We start from the raw sequence: 26,508 nt of genomic DNA on the forward strand, positions 1-26,508 counted from the left end.
TAAGATGTTTGCCATTTCCCCTTTAGCGTATGGCTTGTTGCCATCTATCAAATTAAATCTTGCCAATAACCCCTGGTACTGTGACTGCAGGATGGCTCCCTTTAAACTAAACACGACTAAATTTCCCTCATTTAAAAAACAGATAATATGTGCTCAACCGTCCAAATTCCGGAGAAAAAAGCTTGCAGATGTCAATTATGAAGAATTGATATGTAAAGAGCCAACTGTATCACCACCTAGTGTTGACATCCAAACGACATTTGTAGTGTCAACATCTTCAGTTGGCAATACTGAAAGCATTACTAGCCCTTCAACATATAATGTTGGCTCGACATCTATTTTCACACTACCTGACCATGTTCGAGTAAGCTCTGATAACTTTTCCACTCGTTGTAACTGGTACTTCAAACGTAATGCTGGCTCAACTGAAAGTCTTGCGGGCAAATCAAACAATCCGATATCAACACTCATCCCGTCTGACAAACCTGAAATAAGAAGTTCCCCAAAATCTGCTCTCAGTCCCTCCGTACCTGTTCTCATCGGCTCAGTCTGTGGTCCAGTAGTTGGCATTGTTCTGATCGGTGCCATTCTCACAATCTGGTACAAGATGAAGACCAGGGACCCCACTTTGATCCAAATGTTGTAACTGGTAGACACACTAACAAAGCAGTTTCTGTGGTGACCACTGGCCCTGATCAACACTATGAAGATATTGACAGCCAACAAGATCAGACAGGGCAGGGTCAGTCTCAGACCGTCACTCATTCCTCCACAAAACTACAGCTGTTGAAGTAGCTAGTGGTACTGCCTCCGGTATGAAGATATGAACCAACATAATCTCGCAGGGCAGGGTCAGACTAAGACCAGCACTGAGTCCAACACAAAAACAGCAACTTTTTCACAAGATAACCGGTATGAAGATATGAAACAACATAATAAGACAGGTCAGGGTAAGACTAAGGTCATCGCTGCATCCAACACAAACCCCACAGCTGATGTACTGGTCAGTGGTCATGGTCAGACAGGCTATCAGGTTATCAACGAACTCTTTCACACTAAAGGTCCGTTATATAACACAGAGCAGGCTGCCTCAAACTCAATTACTGAATCCTTGCAAACTAAGACGTCATTATATGACACAGGGCCGAATGCCTCATACTCAAAGCTGAATTCTCACTTCATAGTTGAGGACCAATATCAGGGTCTCATTAAATCCGCCACTGCTGCAATGGCCAGTGGTGAGTCTCAGACAATCATTGAATCCAACACAAACACTACACCTACTCTGGCGACCAATGACAATGTTCAGACCACCAAGGGCCAGTCTCAAGCCATTACCCAGTCTTTGGATATAGGAAATCTACTACATGATGCATTACTAGCTGCCCTACAGCCAAATCCTATGTATGTAGGTGCGAAATCACCACCAAAGGACCCAGCATCTACAGAAATTGCCAGTGGTCATGATCAGACAGAGCAGGGTCAGTCTCAGACCATCACTGAACGCAATACAAGCACCGCAACATTAGCAACACGTGGTCATGGTGAGACAGGTCAGGGTCAGTCTCAGGCTAGACCTGAAGCCTCAGATATGATAAATCCCATGTGTGATGCATTACTAGCTGCCCTACAGGCAAATCCTATGTATGTAGGTGTGAACACCCTATCCAAGGACCCAGCATCTACAGAAATAGCCAGTGGTTATGATCAGATAGGGCAGGGTCAGTCTCAGACCAACACTGAGTCCAAGACAATCGCCACACCTACTGTAGTGACCAATGGCAATGGTCAGTCGGATCAGGGCCATTCTCAGCCCTCATTTCAATCTTTGGATATTAGAAACCTACTACGTGATGCCTTGTTTTCTCTCCTACAGTCAAATCCTATGTATGTAGATGTAAAAACGTTACCAAAGGACCCGGCATCTGCAGATTTAGCCAGTGGTCATGATCAGACAGGACAGGGTCAGTCTCAAGACCTCACTCAATCTTTTAATATAGGAAATCTACCACGTGATGCATTGTTAGCAGCCTTACAGCCAAATCTTATGTATGAAAGTGCGAAAACATCACCTAAAGACCAAACATCTACGGAAATAGCTAGTGGTCATGATCAGACAGGGCAGGGTCAGTATCAGTCTCTAATCAAACCCGACAGTAACACCACTGGTGCTGAAATGGCCAATGGTTCTGAAACAGGACAGGGCCTAGTCCCAGGCCATCAGTGAATCATTGGGTGCTCGAAGTCTATCTTATGGCACCAAATTCACTGTACACACATGTAGAAATACCATGATGTAATTCACATTTCTAAAGTAAAGTGGCCGTTGAGTAACAATTTGGCGAGAAATAAAGTAGTAATTGGTATCGTTTATTTGTGCAATTTTCTTATTCTCGATGGATGATGGAACCAAAGTGATAAAAACGTCGGTAAAACAACTAGAAATCTTCATGCTAATATTCAAACAGCCAGTTTCAGACAATCAACACAGCCATATGCATATCAGCATTACCGCATTAATGTAAAACTGTTTGACACTACAAAGGAGCAAGTGTCCTTCGAACACAAAAGCCTTGTACTGGAAGGACAATTTGTTGACTACATTTTCTTTTGACTACATTTTCGTGCACCAGCACGACGTTTTGTGCAAGAGCTTTCATACCTCTTTCGTAACATTTTTACACAAGTTCAAATCTTAGAATTAGCAGTAGCACTGTGTAGTAAATTGTATTTTCATTTCATTTTTGCCCAACAAAGAACAGAGAGCCAGTGCTTGTCATACTGTGCAAATTATAGATAATTTAAGTTTGAAAAAATATATCGAATCTTTATTGGGCTAAATGCATACGTATGAGTATGACGTTACATGTATATGGAATTATGGATACTGGATATCGTAGTACATGTAATACAATAAAGGGATAACGAAAAACGTCTTAGTAACCAAAAGAAAGTGCATTCCGTATGTATAAATGTAAAAGTTCACGGAAAATTGTTGCCTGCGGACACTTGTTTTAGATTGTCATTAGGTGGAGAGTATGATAAACGTTAACGTTTATCTGATACTTTATGCAAATACAGCTCTTATTTGCAAAATTAACTAGACAAATAATTCGTCCGTCGGAATTTTGAAGGGTTAAGATCATTTGGCGAAGGTATAAGGTCGTGGAACTCCTGTTCATTGTATTTCATGCCGAGGAAAAAAACGACGACACAGATCTGACCAGTCATGACTAAAGCCATGCAAACTTTCAAGACATACATTTATTTGTATAACATATTAAATAACATCGATATAGCATGCGGTCCTGCATTCATGCAATATTAGTGTATTACAGAAAATGCTTTGTAACCCGAGAAGATATATACTTAGAACATCCACAGTAGGTTTCACTCATTGCTACCTTTACCATATGGGTACAATCTAGTTTTTACTATTCATAAGCAAATTCTACAATACCATCCATGCATCTGGCCTATGCTATGTTCATGTTGGTTTTGACTAATTACATAATTCTGTGTCATTCAATTTTTGTTCTTTTTGTATGCACGGCACTTATATATACATATATACTTCACCGCTTAAAAATCACACAAACACGCGAAGACACTTAAGTTTTCGTATCCATCTCACGACGTGCTGCGATATTTAACGTTAAAAAAACGTTAACCTATCCATATGGACAGACTAATAGACTACGTAAAGACCAGTTATTAAGTACATTTACAATGCATCAAACCCATCATTCATGCAAGTGATGCAATGAAAAAAATGATGGTACATTTGTCAGATCCAATGCTCAAACCTCATTTGACTGGAGATTGCAGTTAGAGTGTATTTTCCCTCGACTTCTTTTGCTTAAGTTAACCGTGGACATTCTCTTTATCAGGCGTACTATCCCCAAGAAACTCGTTCATTGTCTTCCATTCACTGTAGAGTTCTTCAACCTTCATTTCAATGTCTGTCACGATGTCATTCAGTTCTACTGCTGGGGCCTTTCCTTCAAATATCAGCAGATCTGCAAAAAGTTGCAAATAATGTTAGAAATTGTAGGTTGATTGTAAAGATTGTAAGAAATGTTTGGGCGATGCGCACCAATAGTTACATGGGGTGTGGTGGGGGCATGTGATCAACTGTTGAGACCCAGTATTGACGTCACACCTGACAGAGCCACGTGACAAATCTCACTGGGTCAGTCTATTGAAGAAGACTAGAGTGACTGGGTGAAAGCTCGAGGTAAGAAAAATCTTTGTTGGAACGAAAGTTCTTACTTTAAACGTGTAACTACCAAAAGCAAAACAGATAAACTCTCATGAAAGAAACTTACTTTGACCTTTGACATCCCGACGACGTCCCGTGATCCTCCACGCCATCTCCCACATCCCCTGCGCAATCTCGGCCTGCTCACGTGACAGCTTCACCTCCCTCATGGTCGCCAGGGCCTCGTTGATGACAGAGATGAGCAAGTTCAGCAAAATGAACATCATGGTCACCACGAAGAGCAGTAGGTACACGGGGGCCATGCTGTTGTTACGCAGAAGAGACACCACAGAATTGATGTTGCCCAACGACATGACAAAGGAACTCTCAGTCGCATCAGCGAAGGACTTGAAGTTAGCATGCTCCGTCCCAAAAGCCAGCCATCCAAACTGGACGAAAGCCAGGAAAGCGATGAGGTATATCACCAGGAACATGAGAAGGTCCTTGGACATGATGCGCAGGCAGCTGGAGAAGGATGCTATGATGGCGTTGAAGCGCAGCAGCTTGATGAGCTTGACGACGTTGATGAAGGCAACGGCAGCAGTCACCCAGGTGAAGAGAGCCGAGATGTTGGCTAGCTGGACAAGCGTCTCGTGGACCGAGTCTGTAAAGGTTGACGGACGAAGAAACCAACAATATTACATTATGATAGACAAAACAGTAACTCCATTTCGTATTAAAATCCTATTGCAGAAGTACGAGTGTTAGTATAGTGTACCAGCCTGGGTACCACCCTAGTTAGTTTACGTCCGCTCCCACAGTCGCTCCCACCAACCAGGATGTTACCCAGGCTAATAGTGTACCATTATTGCACAATTTTTCGCCATACTATCAGAACTTTCTGATATGTGAACGGTATGTCATATGGGATAATCTGGTTTCCTTGGTCTCTAGTGAAATAGCGAGCATGTAGGCGATGAAATGATTTGCCTCTTTGTACTTACCAGAGTGCCGTTCTTCTGCCTCGAATGACGTGCTCTCCGCAATGACCACCTTTGTCACACCTACAGCGATCGCCATCCACGAGAGCGTCAGGTTAAACACCTCCACCACGTTCCAGAACTGCAGGAAATATTCACATCGAAGCCGGCACGCACTTTTCATCTCCCTGACCGTCTGTAACAGTACTATAACCGCGAAACAAAGCTGGAACACTGCCACCAGGACGCCTTGAGCTCCGACATAGTCGTGAAGTTGAAAAACAGAAATCCATTTTGAAGGGAACACGCCTCCGGTTGGGGTGTATTCCATCAAGTACGTTACTACACAGATGAGTTTCACGTTGTGGCTCAACAAGGCAAATTCAACAAAGACTGCCCGAGTGTGAGAGTCGGTCCAGTCGTTGTTGAATAGGTAGGAGAGTACACCCATTGCATGCTCCCTCGTGTTTCCAAGTTGGGCGATGTAGCCGCTGTCGTCAAATACGCCAATTTTGCCCACGTATGGTAGGAAGTTTTTCCCGTGATCTTTGGAGACGTTCCACGCTGACGGAACGTGGAAACTGGACAGAGCTGTGGAGTTGCTAGAAGGTTGCCAGTTAGCCATGTGATCTACACCTGTCATAGAAAAGAAAATATCCATCGTTTAAGTTCCATCGGCACTTTTGAGTATATTGTATATCATTTTTGTGGAAACTACTCTTTTTCACTAACCTGTGGGTGCCATCCTATGGGTACACCGGGGCTCCCATACTAGGTCCCTATTTTAAGGAAGCGGGTATGGGACCAAGCCCCGCTATAGTAACCCTACTTTTGCATCAGATATGATATCTTTTATTAGCATTGCACAAAGGACAAGGACAATGTGGCGTACACTCAAGTAAATATGATATTTGATTCACCGCAAGACAATCTACTAAAATGAAACAAGATGACCAGTAATAGCAGAACACATAGTCTCAAGCAACAATGATGATATTACCGTTGCTTGACATCCTTTGTTGCCTCAAGTGAGGCACTGTGAGTCTGAACAGATGGGCGTCAACGGTCGGTGTGTTTCCGCCGGCCGTGGTGCTCCTGCGCACTCGCCCATTTTCTTCGAACAATCCCGGAATGACGGTTCTCTCCAACCACTGCTGGACAGCCGACCTGTTGCCAACCTAGAGACGACACCGCAAAATCACACCATGAAATCCCCCGCAAGCTCATGTTGTCGTATCCTGGTGTCCAGTCCTAGGGTGGTTATTAGAGCTAGCTATTTCGGGCCTGCAGACGATACCAACCGATCTGTTCAACTAAGCTCGCCGGTAGGTTTTGCACGACTGAAGTTCAATAAGCTCATCGTGCAAAAACTCGTATAGGCGTACAACACGTACCGCGGAGCCTAAGTTGAACTCCGCGGCGGTGATCGTCTACAGGCCCGGTGATAGCCTGCCCAAACCACGATATATAGGACTGGACAACGGGCTATTACAAGGCTGTCGAAGAGCTCTTCCTATCTACTCAATATCCCCCTCCGTCCTTCGAATTCCTTCTTACCATTATTATTGTGGTTCCTGGACCAAGCTCTTTCACACTATATGTGGTAAAGAGTGCATTCTCAAATAGGAATACATGCTCTATTACCGCTTCACTGTCTGCTTCGCTTTCCTCGATATCGTACGCGTCATAAGTTGCAATGACTAGTTAGGCAGAATTACTTACCTTGAATAACTTGTTGTCGAACGTCGTGCTGACCGACTTGTGGAAGTGGTATCCTCCGCTAGAGAACCCCACGTTGGCCGCGCACAGAATGAAGAGGACGTACACCAAGTACGACATGATCTCTGCCAGGGTCTTGCTGACTTTCATCCGCCGCTGTCTGGACTCCCAGGCTCGCTTCAGGATGGAGATGTCGATTTTCGGCAGACCCCTTCTACACTGCTCTCTCGCGGCAAGGGACCGCTCCGCTGTTTTATGACGATGAAATTTGCAAATCATAACAACGGTCTTTTCTCATTATAGTTTTACTCCAATCTTTTTGTGCACTCCAAATACTTCCAGCAATCATATAATGATACTTTGATACTCAGGACTATGTGGGCAAAAACTTTTTTTTCATGAACACTTTTCTGATAACGAAGGTCTCGATGGTGATAAAGAGTACTCTCCCAGCAAAGCTTTAGGCTTCGGCTTCTTTTTGGCATGCGTTTTTATTAGGCTCTGTTTTTTACTGCAAATGGCAACTGCCTGGCAAATGGGATACTTTCTGACCAATTTGATACTGACTAGCAGCCACCGAAAGATCAGCTGGAGATTAGCTAAGAAGAAGGTTACCTTCATGTTCTTCAGACACCGGTGGAACCGTCTTGCTACTGTCGGTTGTCTCAACTGCGGCAACCAGCTTCTTACACAGCATGGACAGCGCGGCAGCCAGGAGAATCACCTAGAAGACAACAACATGGGTCGTTTGAAAATGTTGTACCCATTCTAGTGACAACAACTACATATCTGACAATATCATGAACGTCCATCTGTGTTGGTAGTTACATGTTTAAAGTTAAAACTTTTGTTCCAACACAAAGGATTGTTCTCACTTTGAGCTTTCAACCTGCAGTCACTCTGGTCTTCTTCAAAAGACTGACCCAGTGGGTTGAGAGGGTTGATAGAGGCTACTTACATCAGGGCCCATCACTCCGCGACGGGGGCCGATATCGTTTACCAGATACCTTTGACCCGCTGTTGACGTCACACTTCAGAGAAGCCACGTGACAAGTCTCACTGAGTCAGTCTAATGAAGAAGTTCAGAGTGACTAGTCGAAAGCTCTAGGTGAGAACAATGATGAGGAATAATCGCTGTAGATAGATGATATGTATCCAGTGATAGAGCTAATTATAAGTCTTTACATTTTATGTACCTTTATGGGCTCGATGATCAACGTTGACATGAAGAAGGACATGAAGAAACTTTTGAGCCAGTTGTTGGCCTTCTCCGAGCCCCACTGCAGACTGTACAGGATCGTGAAGAACGCCGAAACGAAGCACGACACGAACACCAGTACCCACCCCACATACACCATCCAGTGTGGGAGCATCTTCTCACCATCACCTCGGGACTGGCTGGACTTTTCCTCTACAAAATGTGTAAAACACAAACATGTACATCAAGTCATTACAACCATCCCTCAACAAAGACGGGGGCGCCACAGACTTTCTGCAACATATGATCTACTGCCCACAGTCACGTGTCCCATCTGCATAACGTGACGTCACAGAAGCGATGGATTGCTCATTCCTTGACAAATCTGTTGGAAATTGCAGTTTAAACCTGCTTCATAGCAAACAATGAAGTGTAAGGTTGCTGATTTCAAGCAAATACGTGGTCAAGGTTGCCTGTAGATTAATAGCAAGGGTGACCTCGAATTTTCTACTGGGCTTCTCGCACTCGCTGTCCCGACAAACCGGAAGTCTGCTGCACTACCAAGGAGAGCCGCCAGAGTTGGTTAGTACAACAGGCCTAAGACTTCCACCAGTTTAAGGTTGGACCAAGATTCTACAACATGATAATTTCGAAAATAACTGACCTAAGGTAGTTCAGAATCTGGGCAAGGATGTTGGGGTTTTTGGGAGCAGAAAGTTACCTAGGTCTTCAGCGAACACGTGCTTGTCGTCTGGCTTATTCCTGGTCTTCCTGAAGATCTGCACGATGATGAGATTGACAGGCAGGACGGTCAGGCTGCTCATGACGCTGACGAACATCTGGTGGAGGGTGAAGCTGATTGGTCCGATGGTGAGAGCTGCGGGAGACTCCACGTTGTCCTCCGTCTGGTACCACATGGCGTTCGCGATCATGGTGCAGAACAGGATGGACAGACAGCAGGCCAGGCCTGAACATGTTCAAACACTTCGTATTAGTCATGCGAGAGAACAGGTTTCAGAGCCATGGCTATAGGCAAAGGCTTCTTTTGAAACTTCTTGATGGCGCTTTAATTCCTTCTCCAGTAGACTGGATCTCAATGTGTAGTACCCCCAAATAACCCCAGCAAAGTAGGGGAGGGGGAGGCCTCAAGCTAGGCGGACAGGCCTGTAGATTGGCCCGGAAAGTCTCATCAGTGGGAGACGACACAACCTTCACAATCTTCAGGCGTATACGTACATTTGGGTGACATATATTTTGTACAGGCAATTTGGATCCGTCTGACCTACAGGCTCAGAAATGATGGCGTGTACCCCATACATCAACCTGGCCCCATACATTGTTATTAGTTTGTTTTACTGTATCCACTCTGAATAGTGTTCAACAAACTTAAAAAAGTGAAAAGTCAGTAAAGTAGCCATTTATATATTAATTATTTGAATAATTTAACGGTACACATCCTGAATTTCGACACCCCAATGTGAACATACGTTGTACTCTAGTGAAATTCCTTGAAATCCCCTTCGACACCGTCGACATCCAGATGTGGCCGTCCGTAAAGTTTCTCTTGGTTTGAGAGAAGAAAAGATGACCAAAGGACATGAGCTCGGTTTCTGAGGCGCTGGGGATGGTTCTGTAGGTGAGGCCGTCAGATCTGTCCACGGCGAGCCAGTCATCACACAGGAACGTGTAACTGTGGTGGAGAAAAAAAGGAATTCAGCACCAAGGACAGGTATTTACATACAGTAGCGTGTAACCGTGGTGGAGATACTATGTTTGAAAGGTCATTTAGAACCAAGGACAGATTGTTACATACAGGAGCGTGTAACTGTGGTGGAGAAATAAAGGAATTCAGCACCAAGGACATTTTGTTACAAACAGGAGCGTGTAGCTGTGGGGGAGAAACAATGTATGAAAGGTCATTCAGTACCAAGGACATGTTGTTACATACAGGGGCGTGTAACTGTGGTGGAGATACAGTGTGTGAAAGCTCATTCAGTACCAAGGACAGGTTGTTATAGAGCTTAACATAGATCAGATTTTTTGGACCATTTAATGCTATCTTCCGCCGCTACCAAAATATCCTTTCGTAACGAGGTTAATTGCTTCTAAACGAAAATAATCTTGAAGTGATACTTAATCCCTATTTCAAGTAACAGTGCAGTGAAAGGCACATTACCTTAGGTCATTCTGGAGGTCAAGTACGACGACCTTCTCCAGGTACCAGGAGTCACGGGTTCCCTTCCCGCCGTTGTCGTGCCAGATGTGGAGGGTCTGGAGGTGCCCCAGGTCGTAGGACGTCGTCATCAGGAACGTGCGACACTCACCGGTGGTGAGAACCTGAAATATACGACAAATACAGGAAAACATCGGTCAAAAAGAATTCGGAGATCTCAGACCTCCATGAAATATTTAGATCGTTTGCGATGGTGACTGTGTCCTCTTCTCAGATACTATTGTGTCTTTCATTATCGTGCAAGGGAAAAAATACCAGCTGCCAGCTGTCAAGGAGGTCATGTAACAAAAAACACCAGGTCCAAACACCTATATTCATTACAACCTGATCTAGCTAAGGGCCATGCGAAGACACAGACAAGGGCACACCAAAAACAATGCCTCCAATTTTGATGGAAGTAAAACGTACATATTGCATCGAGAGTTACTTTGAAAACATACAGTAAAGACTGCGCAGTTTCGTAGCCTGATTCCGTGTAGTATAGTATAAACTCACGTTCTTTTCGTTTCCCAAAGCTCGCACGTCGCTATCGTTTAGCGATCCTGTCAGCAGGAAGGCTACTTTTGAGTCGGTCCCTGAGCCGACGTGATGACCGGTGTAGATCTTCAGGAGGTACTGTAGTCTGTCGTACGGTTTGTTGTTGGGCAAAGGAAACACTGCTGCCTGCAACAACACAATAAAACGGTGATCTATATAGATGAGCCTATTTCTATTCTCTTGGCAATTGATTATCATTTAATCTTTCAGTGTATCAAATCTATAAGTAGTAATAGAATATTACCAAGCAATAATGTAGTAATGGAGTAAAGTAAAGTAAAGTAGTAATGGAGTATTAGCAAGTTATTGTGTAACAACCATTTTCATGCTTGAAAATCACGGATTGATTGTCAAACTATGTTGCTAACCCTCAAACTAACAGAGCTTTTCTGTCATCAGTTAATGCATTATATGGATGGATGATTGAGGGATTGAATCGAGTGAATGAATTGTACTAGTAGGAGCCGGAAAAAACAATATGGTCTGCTCTGTAAATTCTTACTCAAACACATTCTGTTAATTCTTACTCAAACACATTCACATATATGGTGACAGGAGTCTAAATCCGTCCTACTATAAAATTGCAACATGATGAAACCCAACACCAGTAACCATGGTGAGAGACAGTCTATGACAGTCAGGTCAAAAGGGGAAGAAGAAGAGAAAACGTAGCTAAAACAATAAATTTTCCTTTGGTAAACATAAGAATTCGGCACCTTAATGGCGTCCAGTTTATCCGCTCGTCTGGCAAAGAACGCGCCGACCAAGAAGAGACCCAGGAACGCCAGGACTGTGGCGAACACAGCCGGGTTCTCTCCCAGGTCCGCGCTGAACACGGTGGCGAAGTCGATGGTGTTTGGAAGCGTGAAGAAACTGGCGGCAAAGTCGGTCCTATCCTCAACCAGATGATTGCAGAGACAAACCGTCTTCGTTGTTGTAGAACTTGGGCTGACCTATCGCAACGTAATCAAGAAATCATACACCGAAACTCGAATGCTCAGCTACCATATAGTATATTTCGCAGTGTCTAAGAGTATCAGGGCCGATAAAGCACAGATTATAAGTATATACTGTAATTCCTGACTTTTCAAGGTACTTTTATGTTAACTGTTTTCACTGTCACCTCTGTACAGTGAACTTATCATTACAGTTAACGAATAATTCCTGGATTTTCTTTTTCCTGCACTTGTCACCACAATCAATATATAGTTCCGTGAACATGTCCACTTTTCTCAGACCGTGAAATTTTGCTACCAAGAACATGAAGTGAATTACAGTATCTTTACAGAATTTTATGCGGGAAACTTTCAAAAGAAGAACTTACTTTGCAACCTTCCTCTCTCCATTCGTGCGATCTCTCGTTCCAAAAATCACAAGTCAGCCCTCTCACGCTCAGGTTGTGACCAGGCCCTCCCTGTGTACTGCTCCGGTCACGGTATACGCCAAGATACAGGACAGGCGATTCGTTCAGGTCCGGGAGAAGGAAAGAGAAGTCTGAGCCAGAGCCAACCACAGACGTTGTCATGTTGTACACATCTCTTGTTGGGAAGTCGCCGTAGCGAAGGTATAGTGTCAGGTTTGTGCCTGGGATGGTGGGTATGACTGTGATGGCTAGCGCCTGAGGTTGAGGATAAGAACTGTTGGTTCCGTTAATTAAATGATACACCATGTCCCCAGACTGACGTATATCGTCCTGTGACGTAGGTGCTAGAGACAGGGCAGTGATTGGCTGAGGCAGGCCGAACACAATGTCGTCCGGAAGTGACGTAAGGCTGACAATATGGTTTCCCGGCATCCTCTTCACCATGACGTCAAGAACAGCAGTTTGGATGATGTTGTTGTCACTGAAGTTCCAACAGAATGGGTTTTGTTTGTAGAACGTGATCTGGAAAAGAGGAATTGCTTTCCTAAGAAATAAATTATATTCTTAAAGATGACCAACGTCTTATGTTGTTCACATACAAAAATGTAAAAAAAATCCCAACCCTCTGCTGCAAAGTAGGAACATAACAGGATAACCTATGCATAAACCCCGCTGCAGTATACGGAGGGCCAAGTGTCGCAAAATTACATATATATAAAGACTACTAATTCCTCATATATAAGGATAGATTTTGCACTCACGTATGTATCCAGCTTGACACACACATGTATACACGATCGCACAAACACATGTATGTCCAACTTTACACACACACACACACACATAGTGGATAGGACACACTCATGTATATCTTTCGCTTTACACATACACATATCATGTTAGGACACATTCATATATGTCTCTCTTATACATACACACATATATAGATGGTAGAACACACTCATGAATGTTTCAGCTTTAGGACAGACCAAGGAGCTTTCATGTCATTGGATAGACTCTTAACAGCTTAACACAGACAAATATTTAATTTTTCAAAGTACATACATAGCTCTTACTAGTACTAGGGTCGCACTTGTAAAGAGGAAGTATCAGCTTGGGCCCCCTGTTTTGTTTTGAGTTTGAAGAATCGTCCCGACTTTTTGTATATTGATAGCCTTAGCGACGGTTGGCATAATTTGTAATTTTTCGTGGTAACTTTACATCGCTAATCACTAAAAACGTTGCTCCCTACCCTAGATATGTTCACTGACGCTCGCACTGCCACTACTATTGCCTCCTTCAAAAGGAAGCTATCGAATTCTCTAGGTGTGTGACCCTGACCTCTCCACGTTGATGTATTGTATTATTGTAATTTACGTGTAAATGTTTGTCTTGTCAGCAGGACAAGCCTTTAATAATAGCCGTCTGGCTAGTTGGGCTGCCTTGGCTGTGCAAATGGTCTTCTTACAGCCGAACTAATAAATAGAATTAAAATAAAATAATAAGATATTTGCTTGATGTTAGTCCAACGTCAGAGTAGGCCGCCCCGGTGTAGAGTGTGTATGACAATAAAAGAAACTCTTCCCTTCAACTACAACAAAATACTGCACGCATTGGATGTGTTTATAGGATAATTATTCAGTCATATATATACTTCAACTGCTGAATCGGATACAAGATATCTAACAGTTTGTTGTCCGAATTATGCATCTACAGCTCACATAGGTCAAACGATTTTCACGACACATACATGTGTGAGGTAAAGCCCGTATTCATCTGGTTTTCAAGACAGACATATATATGATGTAAAGAACATATGTATATGTCAATTTTCCAGGACACATGTGTGAGGGGAAGCCCATATATATATAATGTTTTCCCCGACAGACATATGTGTCATGTACAATTAAGTGTCAGCTTTACACGACACATGTGTGTCAGGTGAAGACAAATATATATCATGGTTTTCATGACAGACATATATGCGATGACTCCCGCATACATGTCTGTCATGAAAGGACATTACATGTGTCAGTTTTACACGACACATGTGTGTCAGGTGAAGACAAATATATATCATGGTTTTCATGACAGACATATATGCGATGACTCCCGCATACATGTCTGTCCTGAAAGGACATATACATGTGTCAGTTTTCCACCGCACATGTATGTGAGGTGAGGACAAATATATATCAGGTTTTCATGACAGACATATATGCGATGTCTCCCGCATACATGTCTGTCCTGAAAGGACATATACATGTGTCAGTTTTCCACCGCACATGTATGTGAGGTGAGGACAAATATATATCAGGTTTTCAAGACAGACATGTATGCGATGTCTCCCGCATACATGTCTGTCATGAAAGGACATATACATGTGTCAGTTTTCCACCGCACATGTATGTGAGGTGAGGACAAATATATATCATGGTTTTCATGACAGACATATATGCGATGCCTCCCGCATACATGTCTGTCGCCAGAAAGGACATATACACATATCCTGACAGAAGGCAAAAACATAAACTGATCCAATTTTGGAAAATTTTAAATGGTCTTGCACCACAGTATTTACAAGATCTAATTCCATCACGTATTCGTGACTCTGTCCCATACAACCTTCGCGCCAACCAGAATTTCTCCCCTATTGCCTGTAAAACTGAAAAGTATAAAAAATCATTCCTACCCTAGCCTCAACTATTTATTTGTGGAATGATCTACCCCCCAATATCCAAGCCTCTCTCACAATGAACATCTTAAAAAATGAGTTGGATTCACTATTCAACAGACCGACAAAACACTTCCATTTCTGTCATGGCCAAAGACACTCCGCTGTTCATCACACAAGGCTCCGTCTAAATTTCAGTCAGTTAAACTACCATCTATTTCAACATTATTGTATTGACCACCCTACATGTAGATGTGGCTATCATAGTGAAACAACTGAGCACTACTTCCTACATTGTAAACTTTATATTCCAGTCAAAGAAGTACTCTGTTATCATCTCTTTCTAACATAGTAGAGTTACAGCATTTCAATGACAGTTCTCTGTGTTTGTTACTACTTCGAGGGTCTACATCACTTTCACACCTACAAAACTGTAATGTTTTTGATGCAGTTCAAAACGTCATTTACTGTACGGGTAGATTCTCCATAATTGATAGATCACCAACTTGTTTGTATGTATCTTGGTTTGTCTTGTTTGTAATTATGCATGTATATTGCCAATGTGTTTATATTCGTTGTTGTTTTTTAGTAGAAGGTGTCATATAAGCAATTTTTGCTATTTGCCTAATACCCAATAAATATATGTGAATATAAAAAAAACATAAACACGTGTCATTTTTCCACCGCACATGTATGTGAGGTGAGGACAAATATATTTCTGGTTTTCACGACAGACATATATGCGATGTCTCCCGCATACATGTTTGTCATGAAAGAACATATACATGTGTCAGTTTTACGCGACACATGTGTGTGAGGTGAAGACCAATATATATCATAGTTTTCATGACAGACATATATGCGATGACTCCCGCGATACATGTCTGTCCTGAAAGGACATATACATGTGTCAGTTTTTACGCGACACATGTGTGTCAGGTGAAGACAAATATATATCATAGTTTTCATGACAGACATATATGCGATGACTCCCGCATACATGTTTGTTATGAAAGGACATATACATGTGTCAGTTTTACGCGACACATGTGTGTCAGGTGAAGACCGATATATATCATGGTTTTCATGACAGACATATTTGCTATGACTCCCGCATACATGTTTGTCATGAAAGGACATATACATGTGTCAGTTTTACACGACACGTGTGTGTCAGGTGAAGCCGAAATATATCTGGTTTTCATGACAGACATATATGCGAAGGCAAAGTTATCTATATCATAAAGGTTTGTTTCTTGTTCATAACTGTTTTTTTTAATTTGTTAAGAAAAGACAGCTTAGAATTATTTCTAATGCAAGTAAACCACTCTTGTATATGTGTATCTTGCAGCCAATGGCGAAGATGGTGTGTAATATAATCTGCTTTATAAGCTTCAGGTTTCATCCATATATGTCCAAAGCCGTAGTAGTTGAGAATGTCTTTAGCATGATTAATCCAGTCGTGGTCATCAGTAAATACAGTTTTGTATGCATCATGAAGCAGAGAGTCCTCAGGTAAGTTTATTAAACGGTGCCAGTATTTAATGACCTGAATTTTAGCAGATATCATAATATTGGGCAAAGACCCTAACTCTCCTCGAACAGCGTCGTTGGATGATTTTGAATGGACTCCAAGAAGAAATTTTGAAAACGTATGTCAATTACATCAAATTCTAGTATGGCTAGAGAGAGGCGTATGTTATTGATTGAAAAATCATCCTTTTCTAGATTAAAACCCAGACGCCTGTTTCAAAACCATGTCTTTGTCTGATCTTCTTTCAAAGTTAATGATATAAGTATGAGTTAGATCAGTACAGGTGCTCTTTCGAATCAAAACTGGAATGTTATCGTCATCAATTTGGAGTTTCTTCAGTAAAAGAGAGAAAAAATTTTGGGGGAAGACATGGGAAGTGATTTTGGTACACAATAAGTTTAAGTTGATGTACCGTACATCACATGTCTGTCGTGACAATAGATATATAGGTGCTTCGCACCGCGCATACGTGCGCCGTAGAAACCAGATACATATGTCCTTCACCGCGCACTACTGCAAGCTGTGAAAAACACACCTATATATGACGATCACGTTACACATCTATGTCTGCTCTGGAATGTCTGAAATGGGGAATTAGGGTCAATGTAATCCCTAAAAATATTTGCGACTTTTCACAAAGGACTCAAGCGCTTAGATTTCAACACCATAATCTTTATGAAACAAATAGTCCATTATTATATGCTATTTCTACGTTAACAGATTTTTTGTACATGTTAATAGCCTTAATGATGATTGACATAACTTTTTGGGTAACTTGTCAGTTGTATATATGCAGCGCTAATCACTAACTACGTTTTTTAACGGTGGAATATTGGTGCATTCACTTGTTGATTAGACTTCTTACAGGTCAACAGGAGGTCGCAAATGTCCAAACCAGGACAGTTAGCATACGATCGCTATTATTCTTTACAATGCTCCCCTGAACAGCATATACTAGTATTACAATTGCACTTTGGTGCGGTATGCATGCAGTGCTGGTTAAGAAATGTCGTTGCAACATGCAACTACAACAATATGTGTGGTGAGCAGTCATATAGGAACGGCTTATCAGCAGACATACCTAACACTCACGACACACAACTGCTAATGAATGTGCGTTTACATTTCCTTTAGTTTAGTTAGTTTTTCAGACAAAATTTTGATTTTTCAGTCAAAATTCCTGGGGTGGCAAACTTGGCGGACCAACTCCCCTGGCATATTATCTATTTGGCCACTTTTTACTCATTCCAGCTGCTTCCTGAAGGTGTAGAGGCTAGTTTTGAATATACATTTTGTAAAATATAACATGGAAACTCCGTATCAGAGTCTTGTACATATATTCCTTTTTTACAGTCTAACTTAGGGAATACCCTATGTCAAAGTCTTATATAAATGTACATTTTCAACAGTTTAAGGTAGGGAATACTCTGTTTCAAAGTCTTGTATATACATTGTAACAGTGTAGCACAGGGAATACTCTCTTGCATATACATTTTCAACAGTGTAACATAGTCTGTATGAAAATGTCAAAGAGGATGATCTCACAGACTCACTTTGTCAGTCTTTTGAATAACAGTGTAACATAAGGAATACTATTCATACTCTGGCAAAGTCTTGTATACACATTTAAACAGTGTAATACAGGGATTAATACTCTGGCAAAGTCTTGTATACACATTTCAACAGTGTAACATAAGGAATACTATTCATACTATGGCAAAGTCTTGTATACACATTTCAACAGTGTAACATAAGGAATACTATTCATACTCTGGCAAAGTCTTGTATACACATTTCAACAGTGTAACATAAGGAATACTATTCATACTCTGGCAAAGTATTGTATACACATTTCAACAGTGTAACATAAGGAATCTCTTTGTAAAAGTCTTCTATATACATTTCAACAGTGTACAATGGAGAAAAGTCAATGGGAGAAGTATGTTCCTCTCAGCAAAGACTTTATGACTCAAACTATATAATTAATCCCCCTGATTATGCAAATAGACCTACCCACCTACCAAATATCAAGACAATCCATTAAGGTGTCCTCCCTGGCTAATTTGGCATTTTAGCTTTCCATCATTTTCTCACAAAGAAATTTAGAAAGAACTATAGTTGTACTGAATATTGATACCTGGGTACAAAAGGGTTATGAACATGAATTTTTGGACCATATGGATGACGTCATCACATTTTATTGCCCTAAATGTAATTATCTTTAATAAAGTTATAATATAGCACTTTGGTACAAGTAACTGAAATAAAAGTATGATTTTCATGTGCATAATAGTAAAAGCTACAAACGTATGTTTGCACAAATTGATATCTACTAATTATCCGTAGTTATTAGAGAATAACTAGATTTTAATTAGGCAGTTAGGTTATTCTCTAATAACTACGGGTAATTAGTAGATATCAATTTGTGCAAACATACGTTTGTAGCTTTGACCATTATGCACATGAAAATCATTCTTTTATTTCAGTTACTTGTACCAAAGTGCTATATTATAACTTTAAAGATAATTACATTTGGGGCAACAAAATGTGATGACGTCATCCATATGGTCCAAAAAATCATGTTTATAACCCTTTTGTACCCAGGTATCAATATTCAGTACAACTACAGCTCTTTCTAAATTTCTTTGTGAGAAAACGATGGAAAGCTAAAATGCCAAATTAGCCAGGGAGGACACCTTAAGGCCTTATCAAGTTATCTTCTTTACAAACACACAAATACACAGACACACAAACGCCTCTGAAAACATAACCTTCTTGGCGAAGGTAACGACAAAGTGGATTCATATATTATGGTAAGATACTAAGAGTAATGTTTTTTTGATCTATCAACATGGTCAGGTGTCATAGAAAATGTAAAACTGTAATATTGTTGACCTACAATGATTGAATCCACTGTCTCGTTAGATTCTTTGCTGAGAGGAACTTACTTCTTCCATTGTCATTATCATAGTTATCCTGATCATGAAGGTGTTGATCTAAGTATTCTTTTAAGGCAACGGGCATTGTTGCGACCCTTGGGTCTGTGAGATCATCCTCTTTGACATTTTCATACAGACTTTCAAAGTCACTCATGTCAACTTGGACATCATACTTCTGTGAACATTTTGGAGGTGGGATGTTTTTGATGGCTGTTTTGTTTTCATTACCAGCTGCATTGACAGAGTCCTCCCACACCCTGTCCAGTGTCTTGTGCTTGAGGCTCCTATTCTTGTGGCTGTTCCATGTTTTGATGGTTGCAGCCATGATGAAGTTGATTCTGCACAGATAATAAGCAAAAAGATTACAGATATGCATATTGAGAACTATGGGGGATTGGCCCAGGCCGAGCTCCTGGACCTTCCAGCTCTGAGGATTGAATCTGAATCCTCAGTGAAGGATCTGCAAGGTCTGAATTCCGGACAACTGTAAACAGGTTTAAAGTCATTTTGAGTTTGTTTCTTGATTTTTTGTTTGTTAGACAGCCAGATACTCTGGATAACGTCCTTCATCACAAGGTGCATGTTGCCATCCCTGCTAGTATTTTTTGAGTTATTCCAAATTTTATCTCCCCCTTTTGGTTAACTGCATGAAGGTCTACCCAAGGTCTAAGATTTATCCAGCCAGTCTCTGAAAGCTGTAAAAATTTTGGCAGGGCATCCAGCCATTAAAAACAGGATGCCAAGGAGCCAAAGGCATGCCAGAGGTCCGTAGCCTGAGTGTCAAACTTGTTAGCTTTGGAATCCGTTACAAGGCTGACACTCAGGCTAAGAAGTCCAAGGACAGAGATCTAGAATTTGCCAGACCAATAAGCCTCCACATCAGTGTGCAAGCATGTATAACCCTCGGAAAGACGGGGACCAACAGACATTAAACTGTATAGAGAGAAAGAGAGTCATTTTTTTCCATTCAATCCTGAAAGAAGGGATTCCAATTGTGCCCTCTTCTGTGACGGTTGTGCTGTAAGTACTGAGCCATGTTCTGCCACCCACAGCCAATCAATCACTAAATCCATCAAGTACCCAATCCTATTATTGAAGTACAGTATAAGACTCACATTGTATTGAACAATAAGGATAACTAGCACAGTTTTAAAGGAGTGGTTGGTTATATTCAAGAGCAGTTGAAAGTTGAAAGAAAGTTTCTGCTTGCAATTATTAGTTCAATGAAAAAGTGCCACTCCACTTTTAGGATCAGCTGCAGGACATGCTCAGGGCACTAAAACAGACAGATTATATGATTCTTTATTGACACAATGATAAGGGGAAATTACCTTGGAAGGAATGCATAGTGCAATAGCATCAGGTCTGTTCTGTTGTCCCTGTCAAGATGGCCTTCTTCTTCAAGACTTTCAAAGATGTCCCGGAAGGTGAACAGGCAATACGTCTCTTCATTTATGTGCCACCTTTCCACTGGTTGATTTCTAGAAAAAAAAAGCCAAAATGTAACTTGAAATTTAAAGCCATTTCTATACAACAAAATGGAAGCATATTTGTAAGACTTGTCACTGTAACATGTATGTCTGTAACCATGGTAATTTTGTTGCAAGAAGCTTTATAAATGTACTTGATAAATATGCAATTTGTATTTATTACATTTGTATCTCTTATACTTCAGTAATAAAATGACATCATACCTACATGTACCTTTTGATATCGTTAAAATTAAGCAAAATTAAATGATTTCAAAAGTTGGTCTCACCTTATGCTTTCGCCAGCAATGCATGCTTCTCTCTGGTGGTAAGCTGGAGGAAGGAGAGGAATATGAAACAACTGTATTGGCTGATAAAGCTTACATAAATGCATCCATTTAGTTATTGTATCAATAGCAATTGTGCAACAGAATAACAATACATCTATCGGCAATGACTCTTTGTAAATTCATGTCAATTACATCTGACTGCATCACTTCTTTATGTTATATGCTATGTTGATCAAAAGGAACTGAAGGTTTGAGAATACAATTTAAATGGAAAAAAGCTAGAGTAAGAACTTTCTAGTGTCTATACGTGAATAAAAATTAAAAAGAAAATATTTACCATCCATGAAGTCTTTAACATGCTTGTTCTCATAGCCATGGTCAACACGTACCCTGTGTTTGGGAAGAAGTTCCAACAATGTACTCATCTGCCTAAATTTAGTCACCATTATGCAATTCACCTTCCCTTGTCCTGCTGGCATTTTTGTACACATTTGTTGCGTACTGCAGTGTGATGCGTTGCACGGTTAATACCCCCATATCATATACAGGGCACTATGTGGGTGGTACTGTATGTGAAACCCATCTACATATTTGGGCTCTGCAGGACATGTGGTAAAAGCTACATTGATAGCTTGTTTAGAAATGCCAAGACGTTTCTATAAGGATTTATATATTCATGCAGTTACTATGTCAGAAATCCATCCAAAGCTCAAGTCTTACCTATGATAACATGTATATGCAGGGTTGTTATTTCAAGTTCTTTATTACTATATAGGTAGATTTAAACAATCTTACATGCTTGGAATCCCATATAAAGTAAATGCTGTGTAGAAAGCTTTAAACACGTGGTGCGGTTTCTTGGCCCCTGCAACATTGACTGCCATAACCTGCATACAAATGTACATGTATATGATTATGATAAACAAACATCCGTGAATACTAGTCTACATGTAAGAATAGTTTCATCAGGTTGGTAAGTAAAGAGACTCTTTTTACACAACCAAGACTTTTATTCAGCCAACATTTTTGTGACTAGCATGTACATATGGCACTTCTGTACGTTTGGAACTGCTTTGTGGAATCTGTTCTTACTTAGTTCTCTGTAACTGTTGAATAACTGACCACCATTATGTATACATACAACTCCCTTCACATTTCGGATCACATTGTAGATACATTTTCCTGTAATCCAATCAACGACATGCATATGTGTAGATATGTCAACAATGTACATTTGGGAATCCATCTATAGCAGAGACACCTGTGCTGCCGGACAATGTGAACCAGTCAGAATTGCCCTGAGGAAGGTGACAGACGGCCACCGAAACGTTGGCTGAATAGAAGACTTGGTGGAAAAAGAGTCCCTTTACTCACGATCATCAAACACCTAATTAGTTCTAAGACATTTGTTCAATTTCAATAGTTTAAGAGACAAAATGCAACATTTCATATCATCCTTAAAAATGATAGGTTCTAGCAAAGAAAATGTGTTTCCTGTTTTCCGCCCAACCCTAGAAAAAATGACTAATTATCTGTTTACCTTCTTGGAGTGCCCATCTACAACTGAAGTAGAGTAGATTGCATACATGCTAAGCTTTTCCACACCATCTGAAACGTAACAAATTGCAATTTCAATGCTACATGCACAACTAGGATAAAGGTAGAAGTTAAGTTTAATTTTCCCATAGTAACCTATCCCTCGGATGGCCCTTCATAAAAACAGTTGCTCTGATTAAAACATATAAAATCTAAGGGAATCTACAGGTAAAATTGAAAAGCCAAATAAAAACTCAAGCCCTCACTTGTTTCAAGTCTGTTATACCAAGAGATGGGATCTCCCACTATTTAAAAACCTGCACCATGCTGATGACTACTTAACTTCAGTTTAATTACATGCATGTGACATTGGACATCAGGGGTCTACATTTCCAAAATAGTATGACTAGTCTACAAGCATGCTTGCACTAATTTACTATATGTACATGAACATACCACAGAACATTGCCTTACCTATATGCCATAGGTACTGTGCATGCGGTGTGGAGTACGCCGCATGGCTGGTGATCTTGCTCCTAAACAGGGGATGGCGCAGGGCCGTTCCCACAGGGTCCACTGCACGACAAGCCTCCCGGACCTCCTCCCTCTTGGCCCTGACACCGGTAGAACTGAAGATACACATATTTGTTAATAGTATTAAATTATTTGTTATTGTATTTAAGACTGGATCTTGGAGTCAGCTAAAAATTGAAAGTGATATCTATGCCACATATTATTTTAATCAATCCACCTTAATTTCAAACTCTACATATACCTAGATCAGCGCGTGGCCTCGTTTTAAGAGCAGAATTAGGCTGGTTTCTCATCCAGGTGGAAGCCTCCCTAAATGCTATCAAACACTATATCAAAATTTGCCAGAAAGTATCAGCAGACAGTTTTCGGTCATATGCTCTTTATTGTCAAATAGAACAAGAAAAAGCTGGTGCCAGATGTTGGGCATCTGGAGTTCAGAATTCCCTGGAGGATGGTTTTATATACGGCATTGTCCCATATCACCTAACACAAATACATTGTACTTCTCAAATTACTAATTCCATTTATCAGCGTTTGAATGACATCTACTTTCAAACTTTCTCAAAAGAAATTTACTATAATAACTCCTACAGAGTCCGCACTCCCCTATAGCTTGAACAACGAAAATGTCAGTACATGGGAGTGATCATGATGTGACCTAGGTAGAATCGAAGATGGGAAACATTTTGTAACTATAGAATGTAAACTATACAACAAAGAGAGAGCAGATCTTTATAAACTGATACAATCTATGTTCCCCTTCATACATCTAAGCTGTAAATATAAATTTCTATTTCTAATGAGCTTAGACAAACCTTCTATATTGAAACATACCTGTTCTTACCTGATTACCACTACTAAGAAATGACAAGAAATCAAATTTATTTACTAGTAATTGTAGCTTCTTAATGATGTATATAGGTTGCCCCAAGTAAAATTTGGTTGCCTGGGGCAACTGGGCAACTAGGTATTTTGCATGCTGTAAACGTCTTCATTCATTCATTCATTTATCATATGATATCATCATATCATTATGATATAATATTATATGAGCTTACCGTAGGTAGCCGAGCATCACCTTTTGACCCATCTGGTGGAATCCAAGATTATCTTTCGCCTCTCTGACCAACTCTTGCAGATCACTCTGACTAAGGTTACCGGTAGTGTATCTCTCGTTCTTTAGATCAATGTGATTTTCTTTTAATCTGCGATAGATGGTAGATCTATGCACGTTATATTTCTCAGATAAGTCAGTCACAGTATAATCCAGGTGGATTATGTGGTGCAACACATCATCGAGGTCAATGTCTTTGCGTGGACGACCTGGTCCATCTCCTGTGAGACTGGGTACAGGTGTAAAGGTTTCTGCGACCTTTGCTCGCTGTGATCCTTCGTTACTTGTGAGAATGCTTACTCGTTTATCATTCCATTCCTTGAGCAGTAGGCGCAGTTCTCTTGCTATCTGCAAGACCTCTACCCGGAAGTCATCATGGAGCGGGAGAGTACGGCAGGCTCTTTCCAATTTTGTTGCATTTGTCGTCAGCACAAGAATCCGCTCAATAAAAACGTTGACCTCTGCGATGTCTGTTGTGTCCCTTCTCCGACGACAGTCCTTCAGCAGCCCATCCAAGTGCGAAATGAATGTATTCCAATTTCTTTCTATAAAACAAGGGCAAGAATTGGTAAGTATCAACAGTAAGCCTATTTACTAGAAAACACTGAAATACACGGGAAGACACATTAAGGAATGTGAAATCTATTAGTGATTTTTTTGGAAACCGGGGAATGAGATGGAGCTGCTCCCTCATAACCAGCTTCCTCATATCAATTTTCAGATTGGTTATTATTCCAAAATTATATTTTTCCATTGAGATTATAAAATTCTAGGATTACAGACTGTGTTATTCTTGTAAAAATGGCAAAATCCTGCACCAACCCCCTATACTCAGTCGAGGTGCACTGGATTTCCAGTGCTGAGTACCACTACAGCTAGGTGTTCCTCTTCCAGTTGAAGTGACCCGGCTATCATCAAGTTGATCGTGCTGAGAAAGGAGTGCGTTACTTTTGTATATAACTATGCAGAATAAGCAACTTATGTACTGACCTGCACCGTTTCTTGTACTACTGGCCATTTTCTTTTGGATATCCTGGGCTGTCAAGGAACGTGGATTTCTCTCCAGACCTGTACAGTAAGGTTGCAGTTCATTTTACCTCCGCAGTGGAACATTCTAACCAGAAAGGGGGGATCCGTGCCTAGTAAATTAGATCAAAAATTATTTTTAGAAAGTTTTGAGCGTCTCCACTACACAGAACAGCATTAAAAATCATAAAACTATTTTTTATTTTCACATTCGTACCAGTTGTTTTTATTCTGCCCCTTGCTTCAACAAGGTAAATTACTTCAAGTTACCTTCAGCCAAATAGAAACTGCTGTCACTGAACAAAATGGCGGTACACTGACTCGCAAGGGATGATGGGATGGAGGAGTCCACTCAAAACAGAGAGGGGGGGCCTCATGACACAGGATGTGCCATCCTCCCTCACTTTTTTTACAGTACATGTATGTGAGAAGTGCTGTGTGGTATAGGAATGTGTCGACGTCAACACTGAGTTTATGCCTTTGAATGGGGAATCAATTCTTCATTTACTGTAAGGTGAACCGGCTGCAGTTCATCCAGACGATTTGGTGCGGTTATAGGTCAGAACGAGTTATTTTAAATTAATACCATCCTGATGCAGATGTGATAATGTCTGTGAGACTGAAGTAAGAACACAAGTCAGTACAAGAACTGCATAAAGAAGATTGATTTTACTAATCTCAATGAAGATTTTCCCATGTTGGAGCCTGCAGTTCTTTCATAACATAGGTTAACATCATTCACCTTGTTTATGGTATTACATACATGAAAATAGAGCAATACCCACATGTGCACTTTATAATCGAATATTATATATAAAGTACGTAATGGACCAACTTTTCATATTTCCACTTGCATTTGGTTGTCTGTCACCAACATTTGCTGCATATATAAAGTTATTCGTCATTGACAGTTGGAACAGCAGACTAATGACATAACTGGTGTAAACTCAGATAATCGACACCATGTGAATGTGTACAGCAGATATTATATAATGCCTAATGCTTTCACAGTTTCATTATACTAAACCTTATGCAGTCTCCTTATATTATGCAGTGCTACGTAGATACACGTGTTAGTGTTACATAAGTCATTTTTGGCAGGTAACCCTGGAATTAAAACTCAGTAGAAAACATATGGTTGTAACATTGATGTTTCAGGTG

General features: G+C 40.8%; 4 protein-coding genes across 4 annotated transcripts; 1 reads left to right on the forward strand and 3 right to left on the reverse strand.

The window, feature by feature from the left end:
• Positions 1–1,228: 1,228 nt before the first annotated feature.
• Positions 1,229–2,227, forward strand: LOC109469239. Its single transcript, XM_019767748.1, has 3 exons — positions 1,229–1,481; positions 1,554–1,742; positions 1,821–2,227. Exons 1-3 carry the CDS (start codon positions 1,229–1,231, stop codon positions 2,225–2,227), a joined length of 849 nt encoding a protein of 282 aa, XP_019623307.1.
• A 1,637-nt stretch (positions 2,228–3,864) lies between these two features.
• On the reverse strand, positions 3,865–7,179 carry LOC109469321 (polycystin-2-like). Its single transcript, XM_019767861.1, has 5 exons — positions 6,904–7,179; positions 6,182–6,359; positions 5,206–5,817; positions 4,329–4,865; positions 3,865–4,019 (listed from the first exon to the last, which is right to left on the reverse strand). The coding sequence occupies exons 1-5, from the start codon at positions 7,177–7,179 to the stop codon at positions 3,865–3,867; spliced, it is 1,758 nt and encodes a 585-aa protein (XP_019623420.1).
• A 1,426-nt stretch (positions 7,180–8,605) lies between these two features.
• LOC109469419 (polycystic kidney disease protein 1-like 2) lies at positions 8,606–12,675 on the reverse strand. The gene is made up of 7 exons (XM_019767966.1): positions 12,193–12,675; positions 11,585–11,821; positions 10,827–10,994; positions 10,275–10,435; positions 9,586–9,788; positions 8,820–9,065; positions 8,606–8,655 (listed from the first exon to the last, which is right to left on the reverse strand). The coding sequence occupies exons 1-7, from the start codon at positions 12,673–12,675 to the stop codon at positions 8,606–8,608; spliced, it is 1,548 nt and encodes a 515-aa protein (XP_019623525.1).
• A 6,472-nt stretch (positions 12,676–19,147) lies between these two features.
• LOC109462832 lies at positions 19,148–25,389 on the reverse strand. Its single transcript, XM_019759468.1, has 9 exons — positions 25,312–25,389; positions 24,266–24,866; positions 23,148–23,302; positions 22,678–22,745; positions 21,933–22,024; positions 21,475–21,527; positions 21,138–21,180; positions 20,710–20,859; positions 19,148–19,716 (listed from the first exon to the last, which is right to left on the reverse strand). The coding sequence occupies exons 1-9, from the start codon at positions 25,337–25,339 to the stop codon at positions 19,335–19,337; spliced, it is 1,572 nt and encodes a 523-aa protein (XP_019615027.1). The 5' UTR covers positions 25,340–25,389; the 3' UTR covers positions 19,148–19,334.
• Between the last annotated feature and the right edge of the window lie 1,119 nt (positions 25,390–26,508).

Source organism: Branchiostoma belcheri, unplaced genomic scaffold (genome assembly GCF_001625305.1).
Source record: "Branchiostoma belcheri isolate BF01 breed outbred unplaced genomic scaffold, Haploidv18h27 scaffold1, whole genome shotgun sequence".
In the NCBI taxonomy this organism is placed as follows: domain Eukaryota; kingdom Metazoa; phylum Chordata; class Leptocardii; order Amphioxiformes; family Branchiostomatidae; genus Branchiostoma; species Branchiostoma belcheri.

What these genes read in the sequence shown, in the direction of transcription:
- LOC109469239 (XM_019767748.1), top strand. Translation starts at nt 1,229, where the DNA reads ATGGCCAGTGGTGAGTCTCAGACAATCATTGAATCCAACACAAACACT. An exon ending in TCATGATCAGACAGAGCAGG is followed by an intron (nt 1,482 to 1,553) that starts GTCAGTCTCAGA and finishes ATGGTGAGACAG; the next exon opens with GTCAGGGTCAGTCTCAGGCT. An exon ending in TCAGTCTCAGACCAACACTG is followed by an intron (nt 1,743 to 1,820) that starts AGTCCAAGACAA and finishes CTCAGCCCTCAT; the next exon opens with TTCAATCTTTGGATATTAGA.
- LOC109469419 (XM_019767966.1), bottom strand. Translation starts at nt 12,675, where the DNA reads ATGGTGAAGAGGATGCCGGGAAACCATATTGTCAGCCTTACGTCACTT. An exon ending in GGAGAGAGGAAGGTTGCAAA is followed by an intron (nt 11,822 to 12,192) that starts GTAAGTTCTTCT and finishes ACGTTGCGATAG; the next exon opens with GTCAGCCCAAGTTCTACAAC. An exon ending in CTTTGGGAAACGAAAAGAAC is followed by an intron (nt 10,436 to 10,826) that starts GTGAGTTTATAC and finishes CGTATATTTCAG; the next exon opens with GTTCTCACCACCGGTGAGTG.
- LOC109469321 (XM_019767861.1), bottom strand. Translation starts at nt 7,179, where the DNA reads ATGATTTGCAAATTTCATCGTCATAAAACAGCGGAGCGGTCCCTTGCC. An exon ending in TCGACAACAAGTTATTCAAG is followed by an intron (nt 6,360 to 6,903) that starts GTAAGTAATTCT and finishes TGTCGTCTCTAG; the next exon opens with GTTGGCAACAGGTCGGCTGT. An exon ending in GGCAGAAGAACGGCACTCTG is followed by an intron (nt 4,866 to 5,205) that starts GTAAGTACAAAG and finishes CAACCTTTACAG; the next exon opens with ACTCGGTCCACGAGACGCTT.
- LOC109462832 (XM_019759468.1), bottom strand. Translation starts at nt 25,339, where the DNA reads ATGGCCAGTAGTACAAGAAACGGTGCAG. An exon ending in TAGTACAAGAAACGGTGCAG is followed by an intron (nt 24,867 to 25,311) that starts GTCAGTACATAA and finishes CTTGTTTTATAG; the next exon opens with AAAGAAATTGGAATACATTC. An exon ending in CACTATGCATTCCTTCCAAG is followed by an intron (nt 19,717 to 20,709) that starts GTAATTTCCCCT and finishes TTATCTGTGCAG; the next exon opens with AATCAACTTCATCATGGCTG.